Raw genomic sequence first — 25437 nt, 5'->3', positions numbered from 1 at the left:
TTCACGATCTGTGACACGCCTCGCTCATGCTGACTGAACCCGAGTGCCTGGCTGCCTGGTGATGGCGGCTGGAGCCAGAGAGAGGTCCATTCTCATGGGGTCACAGTGATCCCCTCTGCAGTGCTCCCCTGAGGAGCTCCTGCCACTTCAGTTGCACGACAGCTGTTCTCCCAGCACCCCCAGTGGGCAGAGGTGTCCCTGGGGCTTAAAACTATAAGCTGTCTCCCCCAGGAGCTGAGATCAGTTCCAAGGGACTATCAGGCCTGGCCTGAGCAGTGTCTTGCTGCAAAGGGGTAGTCAAAGGCCAGGTCCTGGACCCCAAGGACAGCCACATTCTCCCACCACCCCCACTGGACTTTGGAAAGGCTGCCGACCCTAGCTGAGGATGGCTGGAATGGAGGGACAGTGCTCTGCCATCTGAAACCATCCATAGCTTCCCCTACATCTTCCAAAGTTCCCACCATGACCCATGAGGCCCCGATCACTGTTCTGCATGGGTGAGGCTGTGAGCTCCCTGGAAGCAAGGATGAGGTCTGCTTTGTTCCCTCCTGTAGCCCCAGAGTTTGGCATTGGCCAGTGCCTGGTAAATATTTGTTGAGTGAATGAATGGAAGTACTGTCATCCTGGGTCTGACAGAGGTAAACTTGGCAAGGAGGACAGAGAGCAGTGGACCATGAATCTGGGGATAGTTTTGAGCTTGACCTTAGACAAGTCCCTGCCCGCTGGGCCTCAGTTTATTTCCCAATAACAGAAGTAGGGAAATGGTGTGAGACTGGGGAGGAGGTAGGAAGAAAAGTCACTTTCTGTCTGATCTTCAGACCTCAAGGGACCTTGGGCTGCAGACCTGTCCCCAACCTGAGTCCTGGGGACCTGGTAATAGAGTCACTTGTTTGGGATTGAGGTTCCAGCTCATTGCTGTAGGTTTACTCCGTTCAACAATAAAAATGAACACTTTCCTGTATGTAAAGCTCAGTGCAGGGGCAAATCATGGGGCAAATCATGGGTGGAGAGAACCCAGAGTTGAGTGGGAGCAGCAGACATGCAGACAGCATTGTGATCCTGGGGGAAGGAAATGATGCAGTGCAGAGGGACAAGATGCCCCAGAGCCTCTGTGTGGAAGGCAGGCCATTGATGAGAAGGAGGAGGGTGGGCAGGACTTCCTGGACAAGGGGCCTTGGAGCTGAGCACATGGGATAGAAATGACCAGAAAAAAGTCAGTGGAGGACCACGATGTGCAAAGGCCCAGAGGTAAGGCAGTTTGGGAACAGAGTTGAGGGTAGAGCAACAGGTGGGGCATGTGCTCAGGGGACACCAGGAAGGCCAACGCTGGAGGGAAGATGGCACATCTCCTGCAGGGCCGTGTTCAGAAGGTGGCACAGAACAGGGTGGTCCACTTCAAGTCTGGGCCCGTCACACACTTACCTGCGACCTGTATTGTGTCTCAGCATCCTCCTGGGTAAGATGAGGGTGACAGGGCCAACGGGGACTCTTCAGGGCGACTGAGAGAATTCAGTGAGGTTACACACGTGAAGTGCCTAACGCAGTAGGCCGTCTGGGGAGTGGGATTTCTTACCTCTTTTTGGCTTTTGGTTCATATGCAGAAAGCCCTGAGAGAAACTAAAATGGGTATTTGTGAACCATTTAAGTGATCAGTGTGAATGGGATTATCAGAAATAAATTTTATTCAAAAGGTTATGACAGGAGGCAGGGGCATGACCCTGGGGACAAGAAATGCAAGGAAGGAAACACTTATGGGGGGCACCAACTTCACCTTTTAAATCTTGCCAGGAGGGAATCGGCAGGAAATGCATCTCCGCTTTAGGGAAGGTCATAGTCATGGTCTAGGTGGAAAAGGGATGGGGGTGGGCAGGGTGGAGGGAGAAAAGGACAGGGCCACCTGTGCTGCCCACTGATGAGTCACCTCCTGGCCTCTGCTGCAATGGAGATGACAGGAGAAGGAGGGAGAGAATGCCACTGTCCCAAGTGGTGAGCCATAATGAGCCTGAGGTGGGATTCAGGGGCCCCCTTGTCTGACTTCTAGGCATCTGGAAAGCATCAGCGGTGTTAAGAGCACCGTCCCAAATATCAGAGTGCACCACGGAGGAGTGCCACACAAAACTTCAACACGTAGACACTTCATGCTTCAGTGTTGATTAGTTTACTGGTGTTTTTCCAAACCTTAAACATGCTGAAAGTAAGCTTGAGGTTCAGGGCGAGAAGCACAGGAAGTGTGACTTTGGGCAAATGCTTCCTTCTGTGACTCTGTTTCCCATCTGCACAGTGAAGGGGTTGGAGGGTGCTGCCCTTCAGAGTGGACCACGTCTCCACTCTCACCCTCTAGTTCCAGGGTTTTGAAAAGCAATATAGAGATGCCATGCAAGGGTGTGACTGTCCCTGGTGGAGTCTGAGGACCATGGACATGAGCAATGCAGGGAGGACAGCTCTTCAAAGAAAGGAAAAGATGCCAAAGAAATCATAAACCACGTGGGGTCTGGTTCTTGCAAATATGTTCAACCAGCATTCCTGGAGTCTGGCAAAAACTTAATCTGGAATTTTGGGTTAAATTAGTTCTTGTGTGTGAGGCCACAGAATCTAGCTCAGCCCTCCTACGACGGGGCGGCTATCACAGTCTAACAAGTCTGACAAAATTCCACATCTAAGACTCTGTGACTATGATTCCAGAACATAAAAGTCCAAGTTCTCCCTCATTCTCTCATAGAAGGCTCAAGATTGGGGGTAGGTGGCATTCCTAATGAGTGGGGTCCCTCGATTTCCTCCAGAAGAGAAGTAAAGGTTCTACTGATGAGTTCTATTTCAAGGAGTTCGGGAGGACTTTGGGACTAAGCAGACCAAGAATGACACCTGCTGGAAAACTGGTAGAGAGGTGGAAAAAGGGCCGAGCACCCAGGTTTAAGTGAAGGCCCTGCCCTAGCCCACTCACTTTGCAACCTTGCCCTCGATTCCACTCTGAAATTTTTCCAGCTGCAGGACCCCAGAGTGCAGTCAATAGTCAAGGGGACTTTGTTTTTTTGAGACAGGATCTCGCTCAGTCGCCCAGCCTGGGCTTGAAATTGCTGTCCTCCTGCCTCAGCCTCCCGATTAGTTGGGATCACAGGTGAGCACCACCACACCCGGCAATCCCTTATCTCATTAAGAAAGTGGCTCTTAAGAATCCCGAGCAATCAGGCCTTAGTGGGCAGCTCGAACTGCCGTAGAGTCTCAATGTCCACTTTTCAGCTTCGGAGAAGAAATCTGATTGGCTCCCGCAAGCAGCCTGCTGGTGGCAGGGGTGCCCAACTTAAGTGCCTAGAACAGCCAGGGGCCTCTGCGGGGCGGGGCCGCAGCCTGGACCCCCGGCAACTCAGAAGGAGTCCGCTCGGCGCCTACGCGCCGCTCCACCACTCTCACGCTCTAGTTCCATGGTTTCAAAAAGCATCCGCACCAGCGCTGGCCGTCCCTGGGCCACCAGAGCCCCGGCCAGCCCTAGCACCTCGTCCGTGTGGCCGCGCCACACGCGCTGCAGCTCCTGGCGCAGGCACGCCTCGGGGTACTTGCCCTGGGCGCGGCGCAGCCAGGCGTCCACCTCGCGGCCCAGCTCGCCGTCGCTCAGCTGCGCCTGGCTCCACTGCGCCAGCAGCGCCTCGAGCAGGCAGCCGAAGCCCTCGGTGTGGCTAGAGCCCGTGTCGTCCAGCTCCACGGCACGCTTGAAGCAGGCCGCCGCGTTGGCCTCCTCGCCCTTGATGCGCAGGCACTTGCCTCGCAGCAGCTGCAGCTCGGGCAGCATGGCACCCAGCTCGAATTCGCCGGCCTTGGCCAGGAAGACCAGCGCCTGGTTGAGTGCCGCCTCGTCCACCGCCAGCAGCTCCTGCACGGCGTCCACGCCCATGTAGTAGTAGACCTGGGGTTGGGGCGGCGGCTGAGCCTTCCTTCCGGTAATACCACCCTCCCGATTATTAAAAAAAACTTCTTTCCTTCGGCCATTTTTAAACGTTGTACCTGCCTCCCTGGAAAAGGAGTGGCAGTACTGGGATGTGGGTCCCAGCTCCCCCACTCTTGGCCATATAACCTTGAGCAAGTCAATTTCTAGACCCAGGTTTTCTCATATGTAAAATTCGGATATTATCACCTCTTGGTAACTATTCCCTGAGCACAGCAGTCACTTTTGGGTAAAGAATACTTTTTGAGTGCTTAGAGAGCAAGGCCCTCTTCTAAACACTGTACACACATTATCTCATTTAATCTAACCGTGGCTGGAGGAGGTGGGTAGGGGATGCCCCTGATTCCTTTCCATGTCCTCAGTTCTCAAGCCTCGCCCTGCAGGGAGTCAGTAGGTTATTAGTGATCCTTTGGGTAACCAAGCCAAGCAGCTGCCTTACCTGGCCAATGTCCAGGTAGGTCCTGAGGCTGGGGCACACCTTGACGACTTCCTCGAGGTCGGCCTTGGCGCAGGCCAGGTGTTTCCTGTCGGGCATGCCCCCAAGCCCCATCTTGGCCCGAGTCAGGTCATGCAGGTAGGCTCTGATGTGGATCTGCAGGCAGAGGATTAGCTCAGAGAAGGTACACAAGGAAGGACCTCCCTTTTTTGGGTCCTACAAGAAGACTGTCCCTTTATCAACAGCAAACAGGGATATTCTGTGGTGTAGCAGAAAGCTCCTAAAAGGATGGGACCCAGGAATTCTAGGTCCTGGTCCTGTGGCATCTTGGGCAAGACACTCCTCCTTTATGGGCCTGTTTCCCTGTCTGTACAATGAGGAGGTTGGATGAGGTAAGAGCCTCTCATTCATTCACCAAACATGTATCAAGTGCCCCCCCCCCCAATATTAACCATGCGACCTGGAAGATGTCATACCACCTCTGTGAGCCCCATTTTCTATCTCTGAAAAGTTAGTACACTCAGACCTCCCTTGGGGATTTACCCTGATGACTGAGAGAACACATTTTAGCTAGGCCCTGGCATGTGCTCCCTTCCTTTGCTCATTCCTTCAACAGATATCGTCACGAGCCAGACATAAGCCAGGCCCCGAGGATACAGTACAGAGCAAAATGACAAAAATCCTGCCCTTAGAGGGCTCATGTCTTACTGAAGGAGGAAGACAATAAATAGGTAAATACTGTGTTAGGGAATGATTGGTGTTAAGAAAAAGCAAATCAGAAAAGGACAAAGTATTGGCAAGGGTTGACATTTTCAATAAGGTCACTAGAAACTGCCTTTTTATCAGGCCAGCAGGAAGAGAGGAAGGAAGTCAATCACGCATCTGGGAAAAGAGCATTCTAGATGGAGGCTCAGCCAGTGGGGCTGGAAACGAATGAGAGACCTGAGCAGAGGGAGGGGTGAGGCCACCATGACCAGGTCTGAGTTTATGGGCCACGGTTCTACGTGGATCATGAGCGCTCCTTTCCCTCCCGGATCCTTCCTCCTCTGGACAGCTGAGTAGTAAGTGTGACCTTTGGAGCTACAGAGAGGTAGTGAGCATAAGATACAAGGTGACGGAGTGAGGACAGTAAGGCTGAGGTTCTGGCTCGTCGAATGCAGATCCCTGGGGACGTTCACTGCACCTTGGTGGCCTCGTTTGTGGTCTTTCTCACAGGATTCTTTATAAGGATTAAATCAGGCCATAATCATGAAAGTGCTTGGTGAAATGCAGAAATGCAGAGTTTTATAGAAATGTTTGATGCTTTATTATGATTAATATTCATATTATTCATAATATTAACCACATCAACTCCAGTGAAGGAATTTCCTGCCACTGGCACCTACTGGCTCTAGGGGAAGGAAATTAAGCCATTGAGACCAAGATCAGGAGCAGACTGACCACTAGGTCATGTGAAAGACAGTGGAAAAAATAGGGGCGGGGGGAGCTAATTAGCTTGGCACATAATAAACTTGGAGCTCCTGGGCTGTCCCCAGCAAATGGCCTCTGTAAGGCTCCAGGGGGCAGATGTGGGCCTAGGGGGGAGAGATGGGAGGAGGCAGCTCTCACCTAAATGTGTAACTTGCAGCCCTGAAAAACTATGCAGGGGATGGCCTCAAGAGACTGTGAATCAGCTAAAAATATACCTAATAATAGCCATCAGTCATCTCTGAGCTCTTACCACATGCTTGATGCTGAGTTTTACATAGAATCTAATTAACTTCTCAGAACCACTCTATGAGGCAGGTTCTACCACCTCTGGTCTACAGATAAAAAATAAATAAATAAATAAAAATAAAAACAAGGCTTAGGATTTGGGCCAGAGTATTTTGTCAGAGGCCCCAAGGAATGTGAGTGGGGATGTGGGATTTGAATCAAGGCTGTCTATGTCCAGGGCCAAAGCTCTGAGCCACCACATGACTCTACCTCTACTTAAACCGGAATCTCCCACTTTCCAAAAGCACCTCCTGAGCCCAGGTGCTGTGCTTCAGCCTCTGATAGTCTTTTAAGATGGGTGTTATTAGTTTATCTTACAGATTTGGGAACTGAGGTTTGGAGGGGTAGGTGGCTTGCCATAGGCTCCACAATCATAGGTGGAGAGACCAGATTTCAACAATCTGACTCCACTGGAGTCTGGAGGCTCCTCGCCCAGGCACTGTGGAAGGGATTCGTGCTAGGAAGGGGCTCCTCTATTCTTGACCTCAACGACCTTACCGACCACAGCTGTGTGCTTTGATGGCCCCTAAGTTGCTCTCCACCATGAAGGCTCCAGGTTCTTTGGGCCTTGGCAATAGGTTCGTGGCTCCTGGTCCTTGGTTCCTGATTCCCAATGGCAGGGCTGCAGGGTGACCCACCTTGGCCCTTGTGCAGTATGCCTGCCAGTTGAGCTCTGGATCTCGAAGGACATCCAGGGCCATGTTACAGGTTCCAATGGCCATATCCTGCTTTCCTAGGAAGTGGAAGATTTTGGCCAGGTGATTCAGGATGGGAGGTTGGTCCTTGGCAATCTCGATGGCCTAGGTGAGAGAGGAGGGTAGGGGCAAACCATGTGTCTGCTTGTCTGCCAGCCTGGTTAAATGGTGCCTCAACCTTAGGGACCTCACCTCTGCAGAGTCCTGTCACCAAGTGCTCTACCTCCCCGCATCTGCCCATACCCACCCGCCACATGTCAATCATATCATGGAACACAACACTTTGGGGCACACCCACTGGCACTCAGCTCCTGGAGCCCAGCTCGTTGCCCTGTTCACTGGTCACGGCCAGCAAACCCTTCCGGACCCCAGGTGAGCCCACCTTCCCACGTGTGCTCCGCCATTTTCCCAGGGAAAGTGAGAGGAGGGGCCAGAGTCAGCCTCGACCTCCCCCATATTTATGTCCTTTCTGGCTGGGCCTCAGCACTTCCCCTAGGTTGGTATTGACTGCCGCTTGTTCTAAGTGGCTTGCCTTAGGGCCACACAGCCTGTGGGCAGAACTGGCATGGCGACTCCAGCTAGAAATTTTCTTTCCACTGGGCCACTGTCACTGGGGAGGGAGAGAGCCTGGCAGAGGGAACAGTGTGGCCTCAGGGGAGAAGTCTGAGGGTCTACATCAAGGCAGGAGAAATGAGCTTGGGCCAACTCGAACAGGGGGAGAGGCTTAGTCTTGGGCACAAGACAAAGGCCACAAAGGAGTACTTTTGTTTTGAATAAGGGGAAGGATGGAGAGGGGTCTGGAGTAAGTGCCTTCTGGTGGGCCACACAGTAGGGGATGACACCCAGAGAAGTCTTGGGTCCTGGAGGAGAGGCCCCTGCCAGTTTGCAGAGAGTGTGCGGTTTGGGGACCTACCTTGCCGAAGCAGTCCAGGGGGTCAGTCCCTGAGTACCCGCAGTCGTGGATGCCCATAGGGGTGGTGGAGAAGGTGTCTTTCCTCTCCAGCAGCATCCCAAGATAGCACCAGGCCAGCGCTGGGGTGAAGGGTGGGAGAGGGTCTCTAGGAAGCCCCAGTGGGGGGAGGGGAGCCAGAGGCCGGGTGGGGAAACTCCACTCAAGGCACCCATGAACAAAGAAGGGACGGTGGCAGAGAGAAACAAAGGCAGGGCGAGGGGACATGGGAGGGAGCGAACGAACAGGTTTTGGTGCTCATTCTGAGTCTAACGTGTCACCTAGGGGACCTCATTCGGCGTCACAGCTCTCTTCTGAATTCTCCTGAGGGTGCAGCTCTGTTCTGCCTCCTGGCCCTAGAGAAATGGCTCCAGCCCTGCCCAGCAGAGCCTTCATCCCCCGCCCGTGGAGAGGGGGCTGCAGGCTGGAGCAGGGCGAGACCGAGAGTGCCACCGTGGTGACTTGCAGTTGGTGTCCCCCTGGGCCAGTGGGAGGGCTCCTGAGGTAAACGAATGAGCGTGTGACACAAACAGTGAGGGAGAAAGAAACAGAGAAGGGACACGGTGCCAGAGGTGGGGACAATGCCAGAGTGCCAGTGACAGGCAGGGACAGCGTGGCAGAGGCTGCCACTCCACCCACCCCCTGGGGTCCTACCTCGGTGGCGGGGGTCCGAGGACTTGAGGACTTGCCGCAGCAGAGCCAGCGTGCGGTTGAAGGCAGGCAGCCTCCTCTGCTCCTCGCTGCCCAGCTCCAGGAAGATGCCATCTAGCCTGTGGCCAGGAAGGGGCCGGTCAGCACCCCTCCCAGCCATCCCAGCAGCGGCCCCAGGAAGCCCTTGCGTGGCCTGGGCTCTGCCACCTCTGCCCCCACCCCTGCCTGGTTCCAGGCCCAGCCTACAGGACCACACCTCCCTCCATCCTGTGCCCCCTCTTCCCGCTGGCCTGACCTGATGAGGAGTGTCACCATGGTGAAGTACCAGCCCCTTTTCTCCTCCATCGGGATCTAGGAAGGCAGAGAATGCCCGTGCTGCTGTTATTGAGGGGCCCAGGCCATTGTTCACATTGAACCCCACGGGGCAGCAGGCACAGCAGGAAGGGCCTTAGCCTAACATGCCCTTGATGATAGTCTTGGTTCTGCCAGCGTCTAGCTGGGTGTCCTTGGGCAAGTTGCTTCATTTCTCTGATCACATAGGATTTGACAAGATAAGCCGTGTGACCCCTAGTGAGGTGCCCGTCACACACAGTAGGTGTGCCCTGGCTCCCCCACCAGGCTCTGGCTGCCCACCTGGGCTCATGCGCCATGGGTTGCCCTCTCTCTCCTCTGTCCTTGTCCTTACTCCTCCCTGATGGTGCTTCCCCTCACCCCCCACGCTCCTGAGAAAGCCCCTCGGGCATGTTAAGTGAGTCCAGTTCAGCCCAAGCCCAGGACACCCCCCAACTCTTTCCCATTATTATTCTCGCCAACCTTGCTGTGCATTTAGACCAACTTGGGCACCGGATGAAATATTTATGCCGTTATTTATGGGAGTAGCTGCTCCTGCCTCGAGAAGGAATTTTAATGAAAACCAATAAAACCCCCAGCGCATATCGGCAGCTCTGCCTCAGGCGGCAGCCCCTCCTTCCACGCTCATTGCCCACAGTTGATCTTCTGCACTCCCTGCCCCGTGTGGCCTCCTCAGCTCAAGACCCCCGTCATCCATCCTCCCCGCCCCAGCAGTGATCTAAGCACCCACAGCACGAGGTCCTGGGGATGTGACAACGAATAGCAGCGGCACCCGACTTGAACAGGCTCACCAGCTGGCTCAGGGAACAGCTGGCTCAGGAAACAGACCAGGTGTCAAGGACAGGACTGGATTTAGTGCCTGCCGTGGGTCAGGATCCTGACACGCATCACCTCCATCCAGGAGGGAGGTATTAGCCCCATTTTACAGATGAACATATTGAGGCTCGGAGAGGTAAAGCAACTTGCCCAAGGTCACATGATTTGAGAGCATCAGAGCTGGGAATTGAATACTGTTTGGCTCCAAAGCCCATGTTCCCTTTGCCACATGGGTTGACAAAAACTGTAGTAGGAAGTGAAGTCCGAGGAAGGTCACGAATGTGATACAGACTGAGTGCAACAGGATGGACGCAGACTCCCGGTCAGAGGCTGGGGATTTAAGGTGGGTCTTGAGTAGGCAGCGGCCCTTCAGAGGAATCCCTAGTGTGGAATGGGGACCAGAGCATCCCATATGGAGGGTCTGGCATGAACAGAGGCATGGGGACCTGTGGAAACAGGCCACCTGGACCCGCCTTGGATGACTTGGAGGGGGAGGGATGGAGAGAAGAGACCTCACTTGAGTGGTGCCAGAGGAGGAGCCACCGATAGCATTTTGTAAAAATTTTTTTGCGGTGCTGGGGATGGAACCCAGGGCCTTGGGCTTTTGAGGCAGGCACCCTACCAACTGAGCTATGTCCCCAGTCCCCACTGAGAGCATTTCTTGGCCCACACTCCCCTGCTCTCTGCTCTGTGTGACCCTAGCCTGGGCAATGAGGACAGGAGAGGAAAGACAAGTCCCATCCCAAGGGGCCCTGGGTCTGTCAGAGAAGCCAGACCCCAAGATGCAGTCAGACTAGGAGGGACCCAGGGGTCATGGCAGCCCAGGGGAGGTATCTACCCAATCCAGGAGTTTCCTGGGCTTCCCAGGGGAGGCAGCCCTGGAGCAGGTCTCAAGGATGAGAGGGACCACCCAGGTGGATACCACAAGGAAGAGCATTCCAGGAGGTCACCAGACGCAAAGACTCGGAGGTGAGCGAGTGTGAATGTCGGGATCTACGTGCAGCCCTGAGGATGGACCCCGTGGGGAGGGCCGGGGACGGGCAGCAGGAACACATCAGGAGGGGCCCGTGCGAGGCTTAGAACTTGGAACTCATCTGCAGGGCAGCGGGAGTCACTGAAGGGACTAGAGCTGGGGAGCGCCAAGATCCAGTGGGATTTTCTGTTCACGTCTCCTTGAAGGGTCATCCTGTTACGTAGATGGGAATGTGTGCGTTGGGGCTGTAGCTGAGAAGAGCACTCTCTGGGGGGGGAATGGGGAAGGTCCCCAGGCGCAAGGGCATCCTTCAGAAGTGGGGAACACGTCCCAGAGCAAGAGGAAGGGGAGGATGCTGGACCAGCCTGCCGGCTTTCCTTATAGGGGACCTGGGAAGGAAGAAGGGGCCTTGGATTTATGGTGCAACCTCTGTGGACCACAGTGACCAAAGACCTAGACATAATGTCAAGGCCTGACCGTGGTCAGCACTGAAGGCAATGGTGACTTGGTTACTTGGCCACTTGTTGGCACGATCTCAGGACTATGGTCACAGCCTGTTTTGTGGCTGGCTGAATAGCCATGATGGGAAAGAGGCCCTGACTCTCTTCCACACTCCTGGCAAGGGGTGAGACCAAGTGGGAGCAGGTGGAGTGGACTTGAGCTTCGGATATAAAGAACAGAGGCCTGGATGTCCCACAGGCCTGGCCTGAGCTGAGTGACCCTGGGGGATGTGTTGCCCCTGGAAGGCTGTGCCCTCATCTGCAAAGCAGGGTGACACTCTGGACCTCCAGTAAGTTACAAGGGCAGTACCAGGCCCCGAAGAAATGTTTGTTTCCTTTCTCCTGGTTTGGGCTGGAGCCAGGCAGGATTAGTTTCTCTAGGGGACTGAGACTTGTCCATTGAGACTTGTTTCAGTGGTCTGTGGGATAATGAGGTAGGTCCCAGGCTTAAGAGTCTAGAGGACACCCTGCCTCATCCTACTCTCCACACCCCATGTCTCCCAGGACTGCAGGTCCTGGTGGGGTTCCAGGCACCTTTCCCAGTGTCTAGGAGTGCTGTGTTGTCCCCTGGTTCATAGTAACTCTTTTTTGGTGTTCAATCCAAAATAAATTAAATTTTGAGACCAAACTTATGCATGATAGAAGTAGGACTTAAACCTGTGCCTCCCACAGTCCTACCCCCAAACACTCAGTTGTCTTATCAATTCATTATGTATTTGAGGACACTGAGACCAGAGAGAGGCAGTGACTTGCCCAAGGTCCCACACTTGTTAGCATCAGAACTTAGAACTCAGCTGTTCCCCCATCATTCTGGTCACTGTTCAAAATCTTCTAATAGTTCAGCCTCCTTCTGACTTTCACTAAGCAAGCAATATCACCACCTGGTGGCTGTATGCTTGAATTGCAGGGGTAGTGCCTAGGAGTTAACTCCCTCCCAACTCCCAAGAATTTTTTTGAAAAATTTATTTGCAAAAAAGGATCTAGCTGAGTGACATCTGTGTGACAAATCCCAAATGCAGTGCCTCAACAGATCCCACTCCAGTGTGCCATTTGCAGGAGGACTTGTGGGGTTACAGTTGGGGTCAGTGGATCTGGAATGGAGTTAATGGGGTAAATAGATCTAGTTGGAGGCCTTGATGTGCTGGGGCTTTCATCTTCTACCCCTGAGACGAAGCTGGTGGAGGCCATTCACTCTGCCATGCAACTCTGGCCTGAAAATGGGCTGTCTCTTTAAAATTCCTTCTGATTGTTGGGGAAGCGGCAGCAGCTGCAGCGGTTACCAGGGCAACCTGGCAAGCCACAGTGCGTTAAATTAAATTAAACAGGCCTCTGGCTGCCCCTCCTTCCTGCAGAAGGGAGGTGCTGTTCACCTCTCCTGGAGAAAAAAGTTGCCTGGAAGGAATGCTGCTGCGGGGTTTATGACTCCCAGAGGCCGGGGTTGGAGGCAGAATGGGAGGAGGCTCAGAGCCTGCTGCTAGGAAAGGGGTATTTCCCCAGGACATGCCTGCGCTGGGCTCTGGGAGGATACCTTGCTGTCTCCTTAGTCCCTGAGCTGGGGCTTCTGTGAGGGGGGGCCAGCCAGCATGGGAGTCTGGCTCCCAACTGGAGGGGGTCTCCAAGAAGGTGGCTGTCCTGTGGCCAATTCGGGGGAGGGAACTGGGTGAGGCTCTTGCTGCCCTGGAGTGAAATCTGCAACCCTGGTGCTGACTGACGGTGAGAGTGAGGGGCAGACCCAGTGAGGGGTTCTCAGGTCCTTTCCCAGCTCCTTTGAAGTCCTTGTCATTATTTTCCTTATTTCAGAGATGGGGAAACCAAGACCAAAAAAACAGAGGTCTGACTACTTGATCTGATATTTCAGGTCAGTTCTCTCTGACTTCAAGTTCACGTTCTTTCCACAACATATAGCTGCAGAGAGCTAGCGTTTGTACAGTGTTTACTATTTATAAAGTGCTTTTGCATGATTTCATTTGATTCTCAGAATGTCCTGAGTGGACTGTTTAGTACAGATGGGAACACTGAGGTAAGATGGTGTCCTCAAAGCCACGTGGCCAGTGTAATCATGAATCGAAACCTGGAGATGATCCTTTTTCTGTTATACAAAGAATAGAAAATTTTATTGAGCCCTTACCATGCACTAGTACCTCATTGTGTATATTAACCCATCTGACTCCCTCAAGCGTGACCTATGAGGCAGGGACTATTATTATCTTCATTTTACAGATGAAGTAACTGAGATACACAGTGGTCAGGTGATACGCCCAGAGTGAGAGTGACACAGCTGGAAGCTAGGAGAACTTGAACCCAGCAACTTAACTCCAGGATCCCTCCATCTAACTACTCCGGACTAGTGGGACTCAAAGCATGGGCCCCAGACCAGCAGCATGGATGTCACCTGGGAATTTGACAGAAATGCAAATTCTCGACCCACCGCTCTGAAACTCGCTGGGGCAGTGGCCCAGCCAGCTGCTCACAGGCCCTGTACCCCGTGGTGAAGAGCATCACTGCGCTAGGCCCTCCCTACGGACAGTGGGATAAACGCATCTAGCAGGGGCCTCACTTTTAAATGAGTCAAAGGATCAGAAATCGCCGTCTGCAGGGAAGCCTGAGGATGTCACCTCCCACAGCTGGGCGGTGGGGGCAGTCAGTGACAGTGGTTGGTGACCTGGCAGAAATAGTGGGACTGGGATAAGCCATTACAGGAGCAGGTCTGTGTTAACTCAGGTAGGTGCTAGGAGGAGTCTTAAACATGTCACTTTCTTCAAAAGGTGGCCCCAAGCCGGGTGCAGTGGTGCACCCCTGTAATCCCAGCAGTTTGGGAGGCTGAGGCAGGAGGATCACGAGTTCAAAGCCAGCCTCAACAACTTAGTGAGGCCCTAAACAACTCAGTGAGACCCAGTCTCTAAATAAAAAATGAAAAAGGGCTGGGGGTGTGGCTCTGTGGTTTAAGTGTCCCTGGGTTCAATCCCTGGTACCAAAAAAAAAAAAAAAAAAAGTTGGCCCCAGGAGATGGGAACATTGGGGGCTTGGCCATTTTAAGGGTTTTCTTCTAGCACCCCAATGGCTTATATATCTGCATGCATCTGAACAGGCTGTGCAGACATCTTGTTTGTTCCTAGGTAAATTATTTGCCTAGCAGTTTGTGCTTTGCTTCACATTCCAGGGTTGGTTCCTGAGAGCTGACTAATTCTCTCGAGGGAAGAAGGACAGGAATGAACGCTTCTCTAGGGTCACCGGGCACTTTAGTGCACTGGATCCTCACAGCAGCCTTAGAAGGTATATAGTGTCCTCCTCCCAGCACAGATGAGGAAACAGACTAAGAAAAAAGCCACTGACCCAGCCCCACGGCCCAGGGCGTAAGTGTCAGGATTCAAGTTCAGATCTGCCTCCTTCCAACGCCCCTGGTTTTTCCACCTCGTCAGGCTGACCCTGTGGAGGCTGACGCTGCAGAAGTAAGAGTCACAACGTGGCAGGCTTGGGATTGCGTCCTTCCTGCGTGACTGGAATGTCCTCAGATACACACAGAGCACATGGAGCCGCCCTGCCTGGTGTCCCTGCCACCTGTGGGACACACAAAGCAGCCTGGAGAGGAGCTCCTCCCACCCCTCCCGCAGCCTCTCCTGCTCTCCTGCTCTTGCATTGGCAGGTGTGGGGACAGGGCCTCTCCCCAGGAAAACTGCCTCTCCCCTCAGCCCTCGGGGATCTTGAAAAGGCCACTGGGTCAGCTTCTGCCCCTACAAACTGTTGGTGGGGGAGGTAGATGTCCCCAGATAGAGGGGATTCGGGCGTTGGAAGTAAGCCCCGTCATGGGCTCCCAGGGTGGTTCTGGTGGCGTGGACTTAGACAGACAGCAGCTCCCTGGTGCCACTTCTTTCTGGTCTTGGGGTCTGTCTGGAATGCAGGTCCCGTGGCTCATCTTTGCTTTGTGCTGTCTCCTAGGCTGGCTGAGCTGCCCTGAGTCACTTCTCTATCCCACTGTCCTCAGTGGAAGAGGGACATCCCCTGTCTAGCTCTGGTCCAAGTCCAACTGTAGCGCTGGCAGCTGCTGGGTGGGTCTGAAGAGTCTCCTGCCTTCTGGAGTAACAACAGCGGGACCTGACTTGGCGCTCCTCCAGGGGTCTGTGCTATGCTGTGCTCAGGTAACGACCTTTTTTTTTCCCTCTCAGAGGTACTTGGGCCAGACGATGCTAAGAGCAGCTTTGGCTCTGGGGTCTTGTATCTATGAGAAGGGGGAGACCAGGCATTTGAGGCTCTCAGATTTATGAGGTAAATGGGGAGAGAAGCCAGCCAGATGCAAACTAACAGCAGAAGCACTGATATGCAAAGGTGGGTGACCTTGAGGCCAACAGAAACCTGGAGCCACAGCCTCAGGAATGTTGTTTCCCAGACAGGACTTAGATGTCCAACACCTGAGTTCAGTTCCTGCTGGCCATTTATGGCTGTGTGCCCTTGGGCAAGTCACTGCGATTCCCTGAGCCTTTGTTTGCTCATCCATAATATGGGCTAATAACAGATCCGACTTCCTAGCATTTCTGTGACCATCAAGCGAGATAGCCTATGGAAAGCACTTTAGTGCCCAGGGGCATGCTCACTGTTCAAATTAATCTACTTTTGCCAGCTGAACTAAATCAAATACTTGGAACTGTACAACTCTGTGTGTGTGTGTGTGTGTGTGTGTGTGTGTGTGTGTGGTTTGCGCACTGTGGTATACCCACGTATAGACAAACCAGGGACCCTGAGGTTGCTGACCCAGGATACCCTCCAATATCCCCAGTCCCCACACTGCTGAACACACAGTGCGTTGCAATGTCCACACCATTTTGTGCAAGGCTGGCCCGCCAGGGCTCCCTCCCTCCCCTCCTGCCTGGCTGCCAGGTGAAATCTGGACAGTGTGTGGGGTGCTGGGTCGACCTGAGCAAGTTGCCACCCCTCCCTGGGGAAGGGGGTCCCCACCAGCTGGCAGGGGCTCTGGGAGGTCTGAATACAAATCAAAGGTGCCACGGGAGGTAGAGCTCTAAGCTCACAGTGCCTGGTGCACAGGTCGCCCTGGGCCAGTTCTTGTCTTCGCCAAGGACCCACCCTGGGATGGAAGCAGGGGTAAGGGGCCTGTGTGCTGCCACGTGTGTGTGTGTCCATGTGCACGCATGTGTTAAGCCCCCGATATTCTGGGGAAAGGGGATGGAAAATCCAGTAACAATTGGCTTAAGACAATTGTTTTGTTTTGTTTTAGGAAAGTCTAAGTTCAAACTACCTTATTTTTAAAAAAATCATAGGGATCTTTAAGACTTAGAATTGAGTTATTCAACTAAGTTACATTAACAATGGTCCAAACTCCTCCTGGGTGTCAGTTCTATGCGAGTCCCTGGTGTGGTATGGACAGGGGAAGTGGAGAGAGGCCCAAGACTGAGGCTCGCCTTCCAGGGGACAAGACAAAACTCATCTGAAGATAAGCCAGAGGCTGGCAGTGGCCCTGTTAAAGAGCAACGGCAAAGTGCAGTGCAGGGCCCAGGGGTGGGTGGACCACCTGCTCCTGCCTGCTGCTTTCGTGTTCCTCCACCCTCACAGCAGCCTTGGGAGGTCCATGTCACAACCGCATTTCACAGACGAGAAGACAGAGCCTCAGAGGAGTGAAGGGACCTGCCCGTAGCCACCTGGTGACAGAGGCAGCATTTGAACGTGGTCTGTCCAAGTGCAAGACTCATGCACTTCCAGCCCTGACGCTGACTCCACCTCCTGCCTCGTCCTCCCTTGCCTACTCTCTGACCCTGACCTGCCTTGGATTTTGGGGAGGTCACCTATGAAGGGTTTCCCCTCTCACTACCAGCCTTATCTTCTCATCTCACCACCCTTTCCCTGACCCCTCAGAAAGAGCAAAGCTTTGAAGGTTGGTGGGGTAGAGTGGACTCAGTTGTTGCTTGTTGGCTGTGTCCTGGATGGATTGCCACCATGCCTCAATTCCTATGTCTGTAAATTGGGACTACATGGTTCATGTGAGGACTTAGCTCAAGTCCTGAAGGGGACCAGAGGACTCAGAAGGTGTTTAGGAGGAGGTGGTGACATTTGAACTGGGCTTTAATGGGTGGAGTTTGCTTTCCAGGCAGAGGGAGATGACAGCCAGCATGGTATGTTCGTGGAACCTCAAATAGATTAGGCTTGCTGTGAAGTAGGGTCCAAGGAAGTAAGAGGAATGGGGCTGAGGGAGCGGGGAGCCCGCGTGGCTTTGGGAGACCATGTCAGCTGTTCTTCAGAGCTGCCACGTGCTCCTGTGTGGTGGCCTGGGCTGCCTTCTCCAGGCCTCATCCCTGCTCCTGGCCAAGTCCTCCTCCTGCAGGACCCCACTGCAGGGCCTGGGAGCCAGTGCACCTGCCTCTTCCAGAAGCCTCCCTCAGTCCCTTCTGCTCAGGGAAGGATTCCTCATCTGCAATCACTCACTGCCACTCTGTCCATAGGGACTGCTGATACCAACACTTTTGTCCCCATATCCCAAAGTGCATTTCCATTGTCAGCCCCTGGGGCCTGTTTTGGGTTCAGAAAGTGCCATCTCTGGTTGTGTAGTACTTAAGAGATGACTGTCCCATGACACAGGCGTGCCGTGTGACCTCAACCAGTTGCAGACACGTTTCTGCTTTGCCCCTTTGGTTTCTGTTTCCTGAGGAAGGATTCAGGTAAGACAGGCTAATGAAGGAATGAATGCTTCCTTCACCCTTTGTTCATAACTCCACAGCAAGAGCTTCTTAAAGCAGGGCCTGGCCCACACTGGGTGCTCGACAAACGTAAAGAAGCTCAATAAATACCTCTAGGATGTCCCCAGGATTACAGTTATGGAACATTTTCACTCCATCTCTCGGCTGGATGATTACATCCCACCTGAGACAGAGATCACTACTGACACATGCTAGAAAAGTAGACACTGAGACCACAGATGACCAGTGACTTGTCCAAAGTCACACAACAAAACACGAACAGAGCTGGATGCTCCTGAGACTCCTGAGACTCCAAAACCACCATCATTGCCCTGCCTGCGACGATTTTTATAAGTGTGGTCTCGTGTTCTCCTCAGGAGACAAATGGGGGCTCTGCAGCCCCAACTCTCTCCCGGCCGCAGCTGCTCTCTGCAGAACTGAGGAGCAGCAGCTGGGTCAGGCCCAAGAATGCGGCACAGAGCCTGGCAGCCACACCCCAGGGGCGCTGGGAGCCCTGCTTCCCACTCCCTCTGGGAGCGCACTCCCTGGGCGGTTCCTGCTGCAGCTGTGCCGACTCTGCAGACGGGCACCTGCCCTAAATCTCCGCCTCATCGCTCGCCTCCTCTGAACACCCCCAGAGAGCAGAGAAGGAGCTCAGAGACCACATGGTCCCCACTTTCTGCACCCATTTTGCAGATGGGGAAAGCACAGTGCAGAGAGGTCTCCTCTGGGTAGTGTGGTGGCTGAGAGGGGAGCCTGCTGGCTTCTAGCCAGAGCTCTTCAGGACCCGCTCCACTGCTGTGACCCGTGACCTGTGGCCACAACCACACTCAGCACCTACAGTGTGAAACTGGAGACCTGGGTCCTTGCTGGCCCTATGTGATGGTCACATCTACATCCAGCTCCGGGAAGGGGAGGCTTCCTAGCTGGGGAGATGAAGGGGTCACCAGTGACCCTGCCCATTCCTGCAGAGGCTTCCTCTTGGAGTTTACAAGTGTGAACATCAACCAAATGAACCTATCTCCATGTGACTGATGAGACAGCCTATGGCAGACATACCACCAATATCCCCGTCGCATGGAGAGGGAAAGGACCTTTGAGATGTCAAGAACAGATTAGAGGTGCCGGCATGGGGAAGCTGGATTTGAACCTGGACTGTCTGACTGGAGTCTCCTCTCTGAGGCGCTACCTTGCTCTGCTGTCCCTAAATCAAGTCCTTGTCCTCCAACCAGTCCTCTCTGAAAATGTGACAGCCACATTTCCCCTTAGAGAAATGGTGAACTCTGGAGAAACGGCACTGAGGGGTACTCAGAGGTTTTGTGAACGGAGCTGTGCTACCCGGGTGTAAAAATTTGTCTTTATTTAAATATCACAAATTTAAAACATTAAAAAAACTCAGTGCGATCAGCTCAACCCTGCCTGTACTGGTCTTCACGGAAAAGTCATGGTACCCTTCTGAACTCTCCATAAAAGAGGATAATGCTCTCCATGCCACTTATCCATCATCTGATGCTGCATGTGGCAGGCAGCCTCTGAGATGGCCTCCAGAGATCCCCACCTCCTGGTGTTGGTGACCTTGTGTAATCCCCTCCTCTGAGTGTGGGATAGACCTATTAACTAGCTTCTGAAGAAGAGAATATGACAAGTGCAATAGGATGTCAGCCAGTACCCAGTGAAGAACTGAATCCTACCCACAATCATGTGAGCAAGCTTGGTAGCAGATGGTTCCTCAGTCTAGGCGAGACTTCAGATGAGACCACAGCCGGCAGGCACTGAGCCAAGCCAGGCCTAGATCTCTGACACCCCCAAACTGTATAAGAATAAAATCTTATTGCTTTAAGCTGCTAAATTTTGGTGGCATATTTTTGCAGCAATAGATGGCTAGTATTCCTAGCATTTATTCAGTACCAGACCCTATGTATCCATCCAGTGAAGCTACGCCTATCAAATGCAACCTTGTACCAGTTATCGGGTTTACCATGGTAAAACAGATGAATGTTGTTCCCACTTGCAAAGCCCTCAAGGTTGAGTCGGAGAGACAGGCTTATAGATGGACAGTAGGGGCAGTGCTATGGGAGCCCAGAGGAGATTCTGACCCAGCCTGGGGAGCTAGCAGAGGCTTTCTAGATATAAACCCAAGATTGGAGAGGACGTTCCAGGCAGAGGTGGAGCAGAAGAGCACCCCAGGAAGGGGCTGAGTAAACAAGGTGAGTTGTTCCCCACAGGGGAGTAAAGGGAAGTCAAATGTGGTAAAAACTTGACTTGAAGAGGAAGGGCAGAGACGGCAGTCCTGGGGGGCATCAAAAGGCCACTCAAGGACCTAGGATTCATCTACCCACCAGGGGGGAGTGGGCTGAGGGACTTGGTGGGCGAGGTGGAGCAACACTACACTGGCAGCATGGAGGAGAAGGGTCAAGCTGGAGGGCAGAAGCCTGCGGAGAGGAAGGGACACAAGTCCAGGTGGGAAATTACGGAGGCTGGACTGGATGAGGGAGGCTGGGGAGGAGTGGGTGGACCTTAGAGATACAGGAGGTGGAATGGACAAGATTTGGTGTTCGAATGGATGGATGGATGTGCGGTGGCAAACAAGAGGCAGGATGCCTGTTTCTGGCAGGCCGTCTGGCTTTGCCTTTAATTAGGTGGTAGGCACTGGCACCCGGACAGGTACTTGCTGGAAGGAGCAAGGAAGAGGGATGAACTGAGCAGGTTGGGTTTGCCGTGTTTAGGAGAGACCTAGGCCAGCAGCCTCCCTAGGGGCTTCTCCCTAGCCCAGGAAAGCAAGGCTACTGGTTTAGTCTGGGATGGGAATAGGGGATGCCCGTTGATTGGAAAGGTGCAAAGTCCAGGGTCAAATTGACTCTGGGGCAGGGGCATCCCTATAGACCAAAGAGACCATGACCACAGCTCTTCCATCAGAGGGAGGGGGTGTCACCCACCTGCTGCCCATAGCCCAGCGCCTTGTCGTAGAGCGCGATGCCCACTGCCAGTACCCGTGCGCGCTCCTTCAGGCTGGTACAGCTCACGTCGAAGCCGTGGGCGTAGCCCTGCTCCGCCAGGCAGCGCGCGGCGCGGAGCTGGGGGTCCCCGGGTGCCTCCGGGTCCGCCTCCAGGCCCATGAGGCCCGCCAGCCGCGCGGCGCAAGCCTCCTCCTCTTCCTCCTGGCCCAGCTGCCCGTACACATGTGCCAGATTGGCCCAGGCATTGAGGTTGCTCGGATCCTCACGGACCACCTCGAGAAAGCGCTCGCGGGCCTCCTCCAGTTCCTCCAGGTAGAAGGCGAAGGCGCCCAGCAGGTGACGCACTGCCGACCGCTGCGGGGCGGCCACCAGCTCCAGCTCCTGCTGCACCACCTCCCGCTGCAGCTTCAGGTCCCGGGCGCGCAGCGGGGCCGGCGAGCGCGGCTCGAAGTTCAGCTGCATCTCCAGGTGGAAGTGGCCCGGGAGGTAGTCTAGGTCGTCGATGAAGGCGTCCAGGTCGTCGACCGCGACCTCGGGCTCCGTCATGGCTGCCCCGCTGCTCCTGTAGCCGCGCGCTGGCCCTGAGACTGAAGAGGGCAGTGGATGGGGTCGCCCCGGAGAGAGGGAGTCACGGCGGCCCAGCGCGCGGCCGTCTCCGGGTCCCCAGGGCCTCCAGCCAGTGGGTGGGTCCCAGCGCTGGCTGGGGAGCGCCCTGTTAGTTGTTTCCGCTTTCGCTGCTCAGCTAGACGTTGGCATTGCACAACCAGGTGTGCCAGAAAAACAGGTGCATGCCAGATGCGGGGTGCGCAAACCCTGGTGCGAGGCAAAAGGCAGATTTTCACTTTTTGCGCCGCAGATCAGGAAACAGGCTGAGAGGAGGAAAAAGACTCGCCCAGGTCACAGAAGTGGGGCGTGCCCAAAGAGGCCTGGATCCCCAGTTTGCCCAAGGTTGGCCTGGCCTTTCTTCCGAGGGCGCTGCTCCGCCCTCCCTGTGTGAGCTGTCACGACTGGCCCTTCCAACTGCGGAAGCCACCCGCAATCCTGATGCTCTCCCATCCTTTCCGCAGCTCCTCTGTGCTCTTCCTCTCCACAGAGCCTGCCACCTCCCTCCCCTCCTCCTGTGGCCATTATTCATCATGGGGCTTTCTCTGCCTCCTCTCTGCTTAGCAGTGGCCCCTGTGGAAAAACTATGGCTTCCATGTGCTGGTTCTAATCCCACTTCTCCAACCCTAATAATGCACAATTGGTCATACTTCCTACTTTCCTCCTGTGTGACATGAGGATGACAGTCCCTTACCCCAGGGGTAGGGAGGTACCACAGGTAGTAAGCCTGATACATGGTAAAAACATGATAAAAGTCTGTTCTATTCTTTCCCCTTGACCCAGATCTGTCCTGCACCCCACCTGTGGTTCTGATTTTCTTGCCCTGGCCAGTCTTCCTCTCAGGACTGGAGAGCTCCCTTGACCTCTAGCCTGCAGGCTGGGCAGTGGTGCTCCCTGCTGCAGGGTGGAGTCCTCTGGAGGCTGGGTCTGTAGCAGGGCTGGACTTTGGACCCTCCTCATTCCACCTGAGACTGGGCTCCCTCCACCCCCTTGAAAAATATACCAGTCTTCTTAGAAGAGGAAATAGAGCCAATTAGTGAACTCAGGGGGACTATTTGAGATTAGTAATAGAAAGGTAAATCAAAACATTTTGGTGTAATTTTTACCTGTTAATTTTTAGGTATTATATTTAGTACATATAATACTTTTTAATAAAAAGCTGTTACTATAAATTGCTGGCAATCATGAGATGAACCTTATTATCTCACCTGCTTGGGGGCATCAGAAATGGATTCCCAGTGGGTTTGGCTTTTTAAAAAAATTTTGGTAACATATACCTAACATAAAATTTATCATTTTAACCATTTTTAAGGGTACAGTTCAGGGGTCATAAGTACATTTGCATCATTGTGTAATCATCGCCCTTCCATCTCTGGAACTTTTTCATTTTCCCAAATTGAAACTCCAAATCCATTAAATAATACCCCGTTATTCCCTCCTTCCCCCAGTGCCTGGGGACCAATATCCTCCTTTCTGTCTCTATGTATTTGGCCACTCTAGTACTTCATGTAGGTAGACTTATAAATATTTGCTCTTTTGTGTCTGACTTATATCACTTAGCATAATGCTTTTGAGCTTCATCCATATTATAGCATGAGTCAGAATTTCCTTCCTTTTCAAAGCTGAGTAATATTCCATTGTCTGTATATGTCACACTTTGTCATTCATCTGTTGGTGTACATTTGAGTTGCTTCTACCTTATGGCTACCTTATGTGAACAATGCTGCTTTGAAAAGAGGTGTATTATACAAACTGATATTTGGGTCCCAGCCTTTAATTCTTCTGGGTATATACCTAGAAGTGGAATTGTTAGATCAAATGGTAGTTCACATTCAGTTCTTTGAGCGCCCCCCGTCCTGTTGTCCACAGCAGCTGCTTCATTTTATTCTCCACGCACCCCTAGCAATGCGCACTAGTTCCAATTTCTCTACGTCCTTGTCCACACGTGTCATATTCGACTTCTTTTCTAATAATCATCCTGATGGGTGGGCTCAGCTTTTGATCTGACTTTGAGGGGATTAGGAGGAATTGGGAGGGGAGGGAGGTTGGGTGTGTGTGTGTTTCAGAAGTAAAAAAGGTCTGAGAAGGTCAGAGATTCCCCTAGTGCAGGGCATGTCCTAGGGACAGAACAGCCTAGATGGCTGTTGCTCACAGAACCTGGGGAAGAGGTGACAGAAAATGAGGACCAAAGGCAGCAGCCAAAGCCCCTCACAGAGCCTTCAGTTCTTCCTGGGCAGCTGGTCACCTCTAGTGACAGGACACGGGGCTCCCGAGTCTGGGTGGTTAGACCTCACAGCCAGGGAGCTCTCAAATCCTAGAGTCCCATATCCACTGTCTGATCCTATATTTCACCCGATGTGACCAGGACAATTTATTCCTTGTTTGGGTTTCAGTTTCCTTTCTGTACAATAAGAATGGGGTGATCGTCAACAAATGGTGCTGGGAGAACTGGAAATCCATATGCAGTAAAATGAAACTAAACCCCTATCTCTCACCCTGCACAAAACTCAACTCAAAATGGATCAAGGGTCTAGGAATTAGACACGAGACCCTTCACCAAATAGAAGAAAAACTACACCCAAATCTCCATTATGTAGGCTTAGGACCAGACTTCCTGAACAAGACCCCCACAGCACAAGAAATAAAAGCAAGAATTGATAAATGGGATAGATTCAAACTAAAAATCTTTTTCTCAGCACAGGAAACAACCCATAATGTGAAAAGAGAGCCTACAGAGTGGGAGAAAATCTTTTCCACGCACTCATCTCCAAAGTTCATAAAGAACTTTAAAAGCTTTACACCCAAAATACAAAGAACACAATCAATAAATGGGCTAAGGAAATGGGCAGACACTTCACAGAAGAAGATATTCACGTGATCAACAAATCTATGAAAAAGTGCTCATCAACCCTAGTAATTAGAGAAATGCAAATTAAGGCCACCCTAAGATTTCATCTAACTCCAATTAGAATGGCTATTATCAAGAACACAAGCAATAATAAGTGTTGGCATGGATGTGGGGAAAAAAGCACACCCATACATTGCTGGTGGGGTTGCAAATCGGTGCAGCCACTCTGGAAAGCAGTATGGAGATTCCTCAGAAAGCTTGGAAGGACCCACCATTTGACCCAGCTATCCCACTCCTTGGTTTATACCTAAAGGACTTAAAATCATCATACTACAGTGATGCAGCCACATCAATGTTCACAGCAGCTCAATTCACAATAGCTAGATTGTGGAACCAACCTAGATGCCCTTCAATTGACAAATAGATAAAGAAACTGTGGTGTATATACACAATGGAATATTACTCAGCCATAAAGAAGAATAAAATTATGGCATTTGCTGGTAAATGGATGAAGTTGGAAAATATCGTGCTAAGTGAAATAGGCCAAGCCTAAAAAACCAAAGGCCGGCTGGGGAGGTAGCTCAGTTGGTAGAGTGCTCGCCTTGCAAGCACAAGGCCCTGGGTTCAATCCCCAGCACTGCAAAAAAAAAAAACAAAACAAAACCAAAGTCAGAATGTTTTCATGTTTTCTCTGATAAGTGCATAACAATATGTAACGATGGGGGTGGCAGGGATGGTGTAGAAGAAAAAGGGGTGGGAGGGGGTGGGAATGGAAAAACAGTAGAATGAAACTGACAATATTGCCCTATATATATGTATGATTACATGAATGCATAAATATACATTGTGTATGAATATACATTGTGTACAACATTAGAAATGAAAAGCTGTACCCCATTTGTGTAAAATGAACCAAAATGTGTCTGTAAAAATAAAAAAATATTTTAATAAAAAAATTAAATTAAATTGAAAATAAAAAAGAGTGGGGTGAGGTTAGAATAGTGCCTCCAAGAGAGAATAGGTTCGTTGCTGGATAAGGAAGTTGCTGTGCTGGGACGCTCGGGTTGCCTCAGGCAGGCTGCCTCGCTGGAGAGCTGACTCAACCTGCCCGTTCCAGCTTGCCTGGCAGGAGGCTCCCAGCCCGGTGGACCTTGGCCTGCCTACTGCATCACTCCTGCATGAGTCCCTGAACCAGGGGATGGGGCCAGAAGAGAAGCTGCAGAGTGGCCACAGGCAGGTCTGGACCTCTGTGCGCACGTGCAAACAGACCCAGGCTGGTGGAAGGT

The 25437-nt window shown here is 52.6% G+C and overlaps 1 protein-coding gene across 4 annotated transcripts; it reads right to left on the bottom strand.

The window, feature by feature from the left end:
* Positions 1 to 1703: 1703 nt before the first annotated feature.
* Ttc22 (tetratricopeptide repeat domain 22) lies at positions 1704 to 21440 on the bottom strand. Of its 4 annotated transcripts, none has more exons than XM_047565552.1 (7): positions 20680 to 21440; positions 8719 to 8774; positions 8427 to 8542; positions 7737 to 7855; positions 6767 to 6928; positions 4377 to 4529; positions 1704 to 2443 (listed from the first exon to the last, which is right to left on the bottom strand). In XM_047565552.1, exons 1-7 carry the CDS (start codon positions 21244 to 21246, stop codon positions 2180 to 2182), a joined length of 1437 nt encoding a protein of 478 aa, XP_047421508.1. In that variant the 5' UTR covers positions 21247 to 21440; the 3' UTR covers positions 1704 to 2179. The 4 variants fall into 4 exon arrangements, with proteins under 4 accessions (XP_047421508.1, XP_047421502.1, XP_047421515.1 ...); XM_047565546.1 differs by having other exon boundaries at positions 2329 to 3898; XM_047565559.1 differs by lacking the exon at positions 1704 to 2443 and adding an exon at positions 3929 to 4004.
* Positions 21441 to 25437: the final 3997 nt, after the last annotated feature.

The sequence above is a fragment of the Sciurus carolinensis genome, chromosome 1, assembly GCF_902686445.1.
Source record: "Sciurus carolinensis chromosome 1, mSciCar1.2, whole genome shotgun sequence".
Taxonomy (NCBI): Eukaryota; Metazoa; Chordata; class Mammalia; order Rodentia; family Sciuridae; genus Sciurus; species Sciurus carolinensis.
The sequence above is the reverse complement of the archived record's forward strand: the minus strand, read 5'-3'. Positions and strand labels throughout refer to the sequence as shown.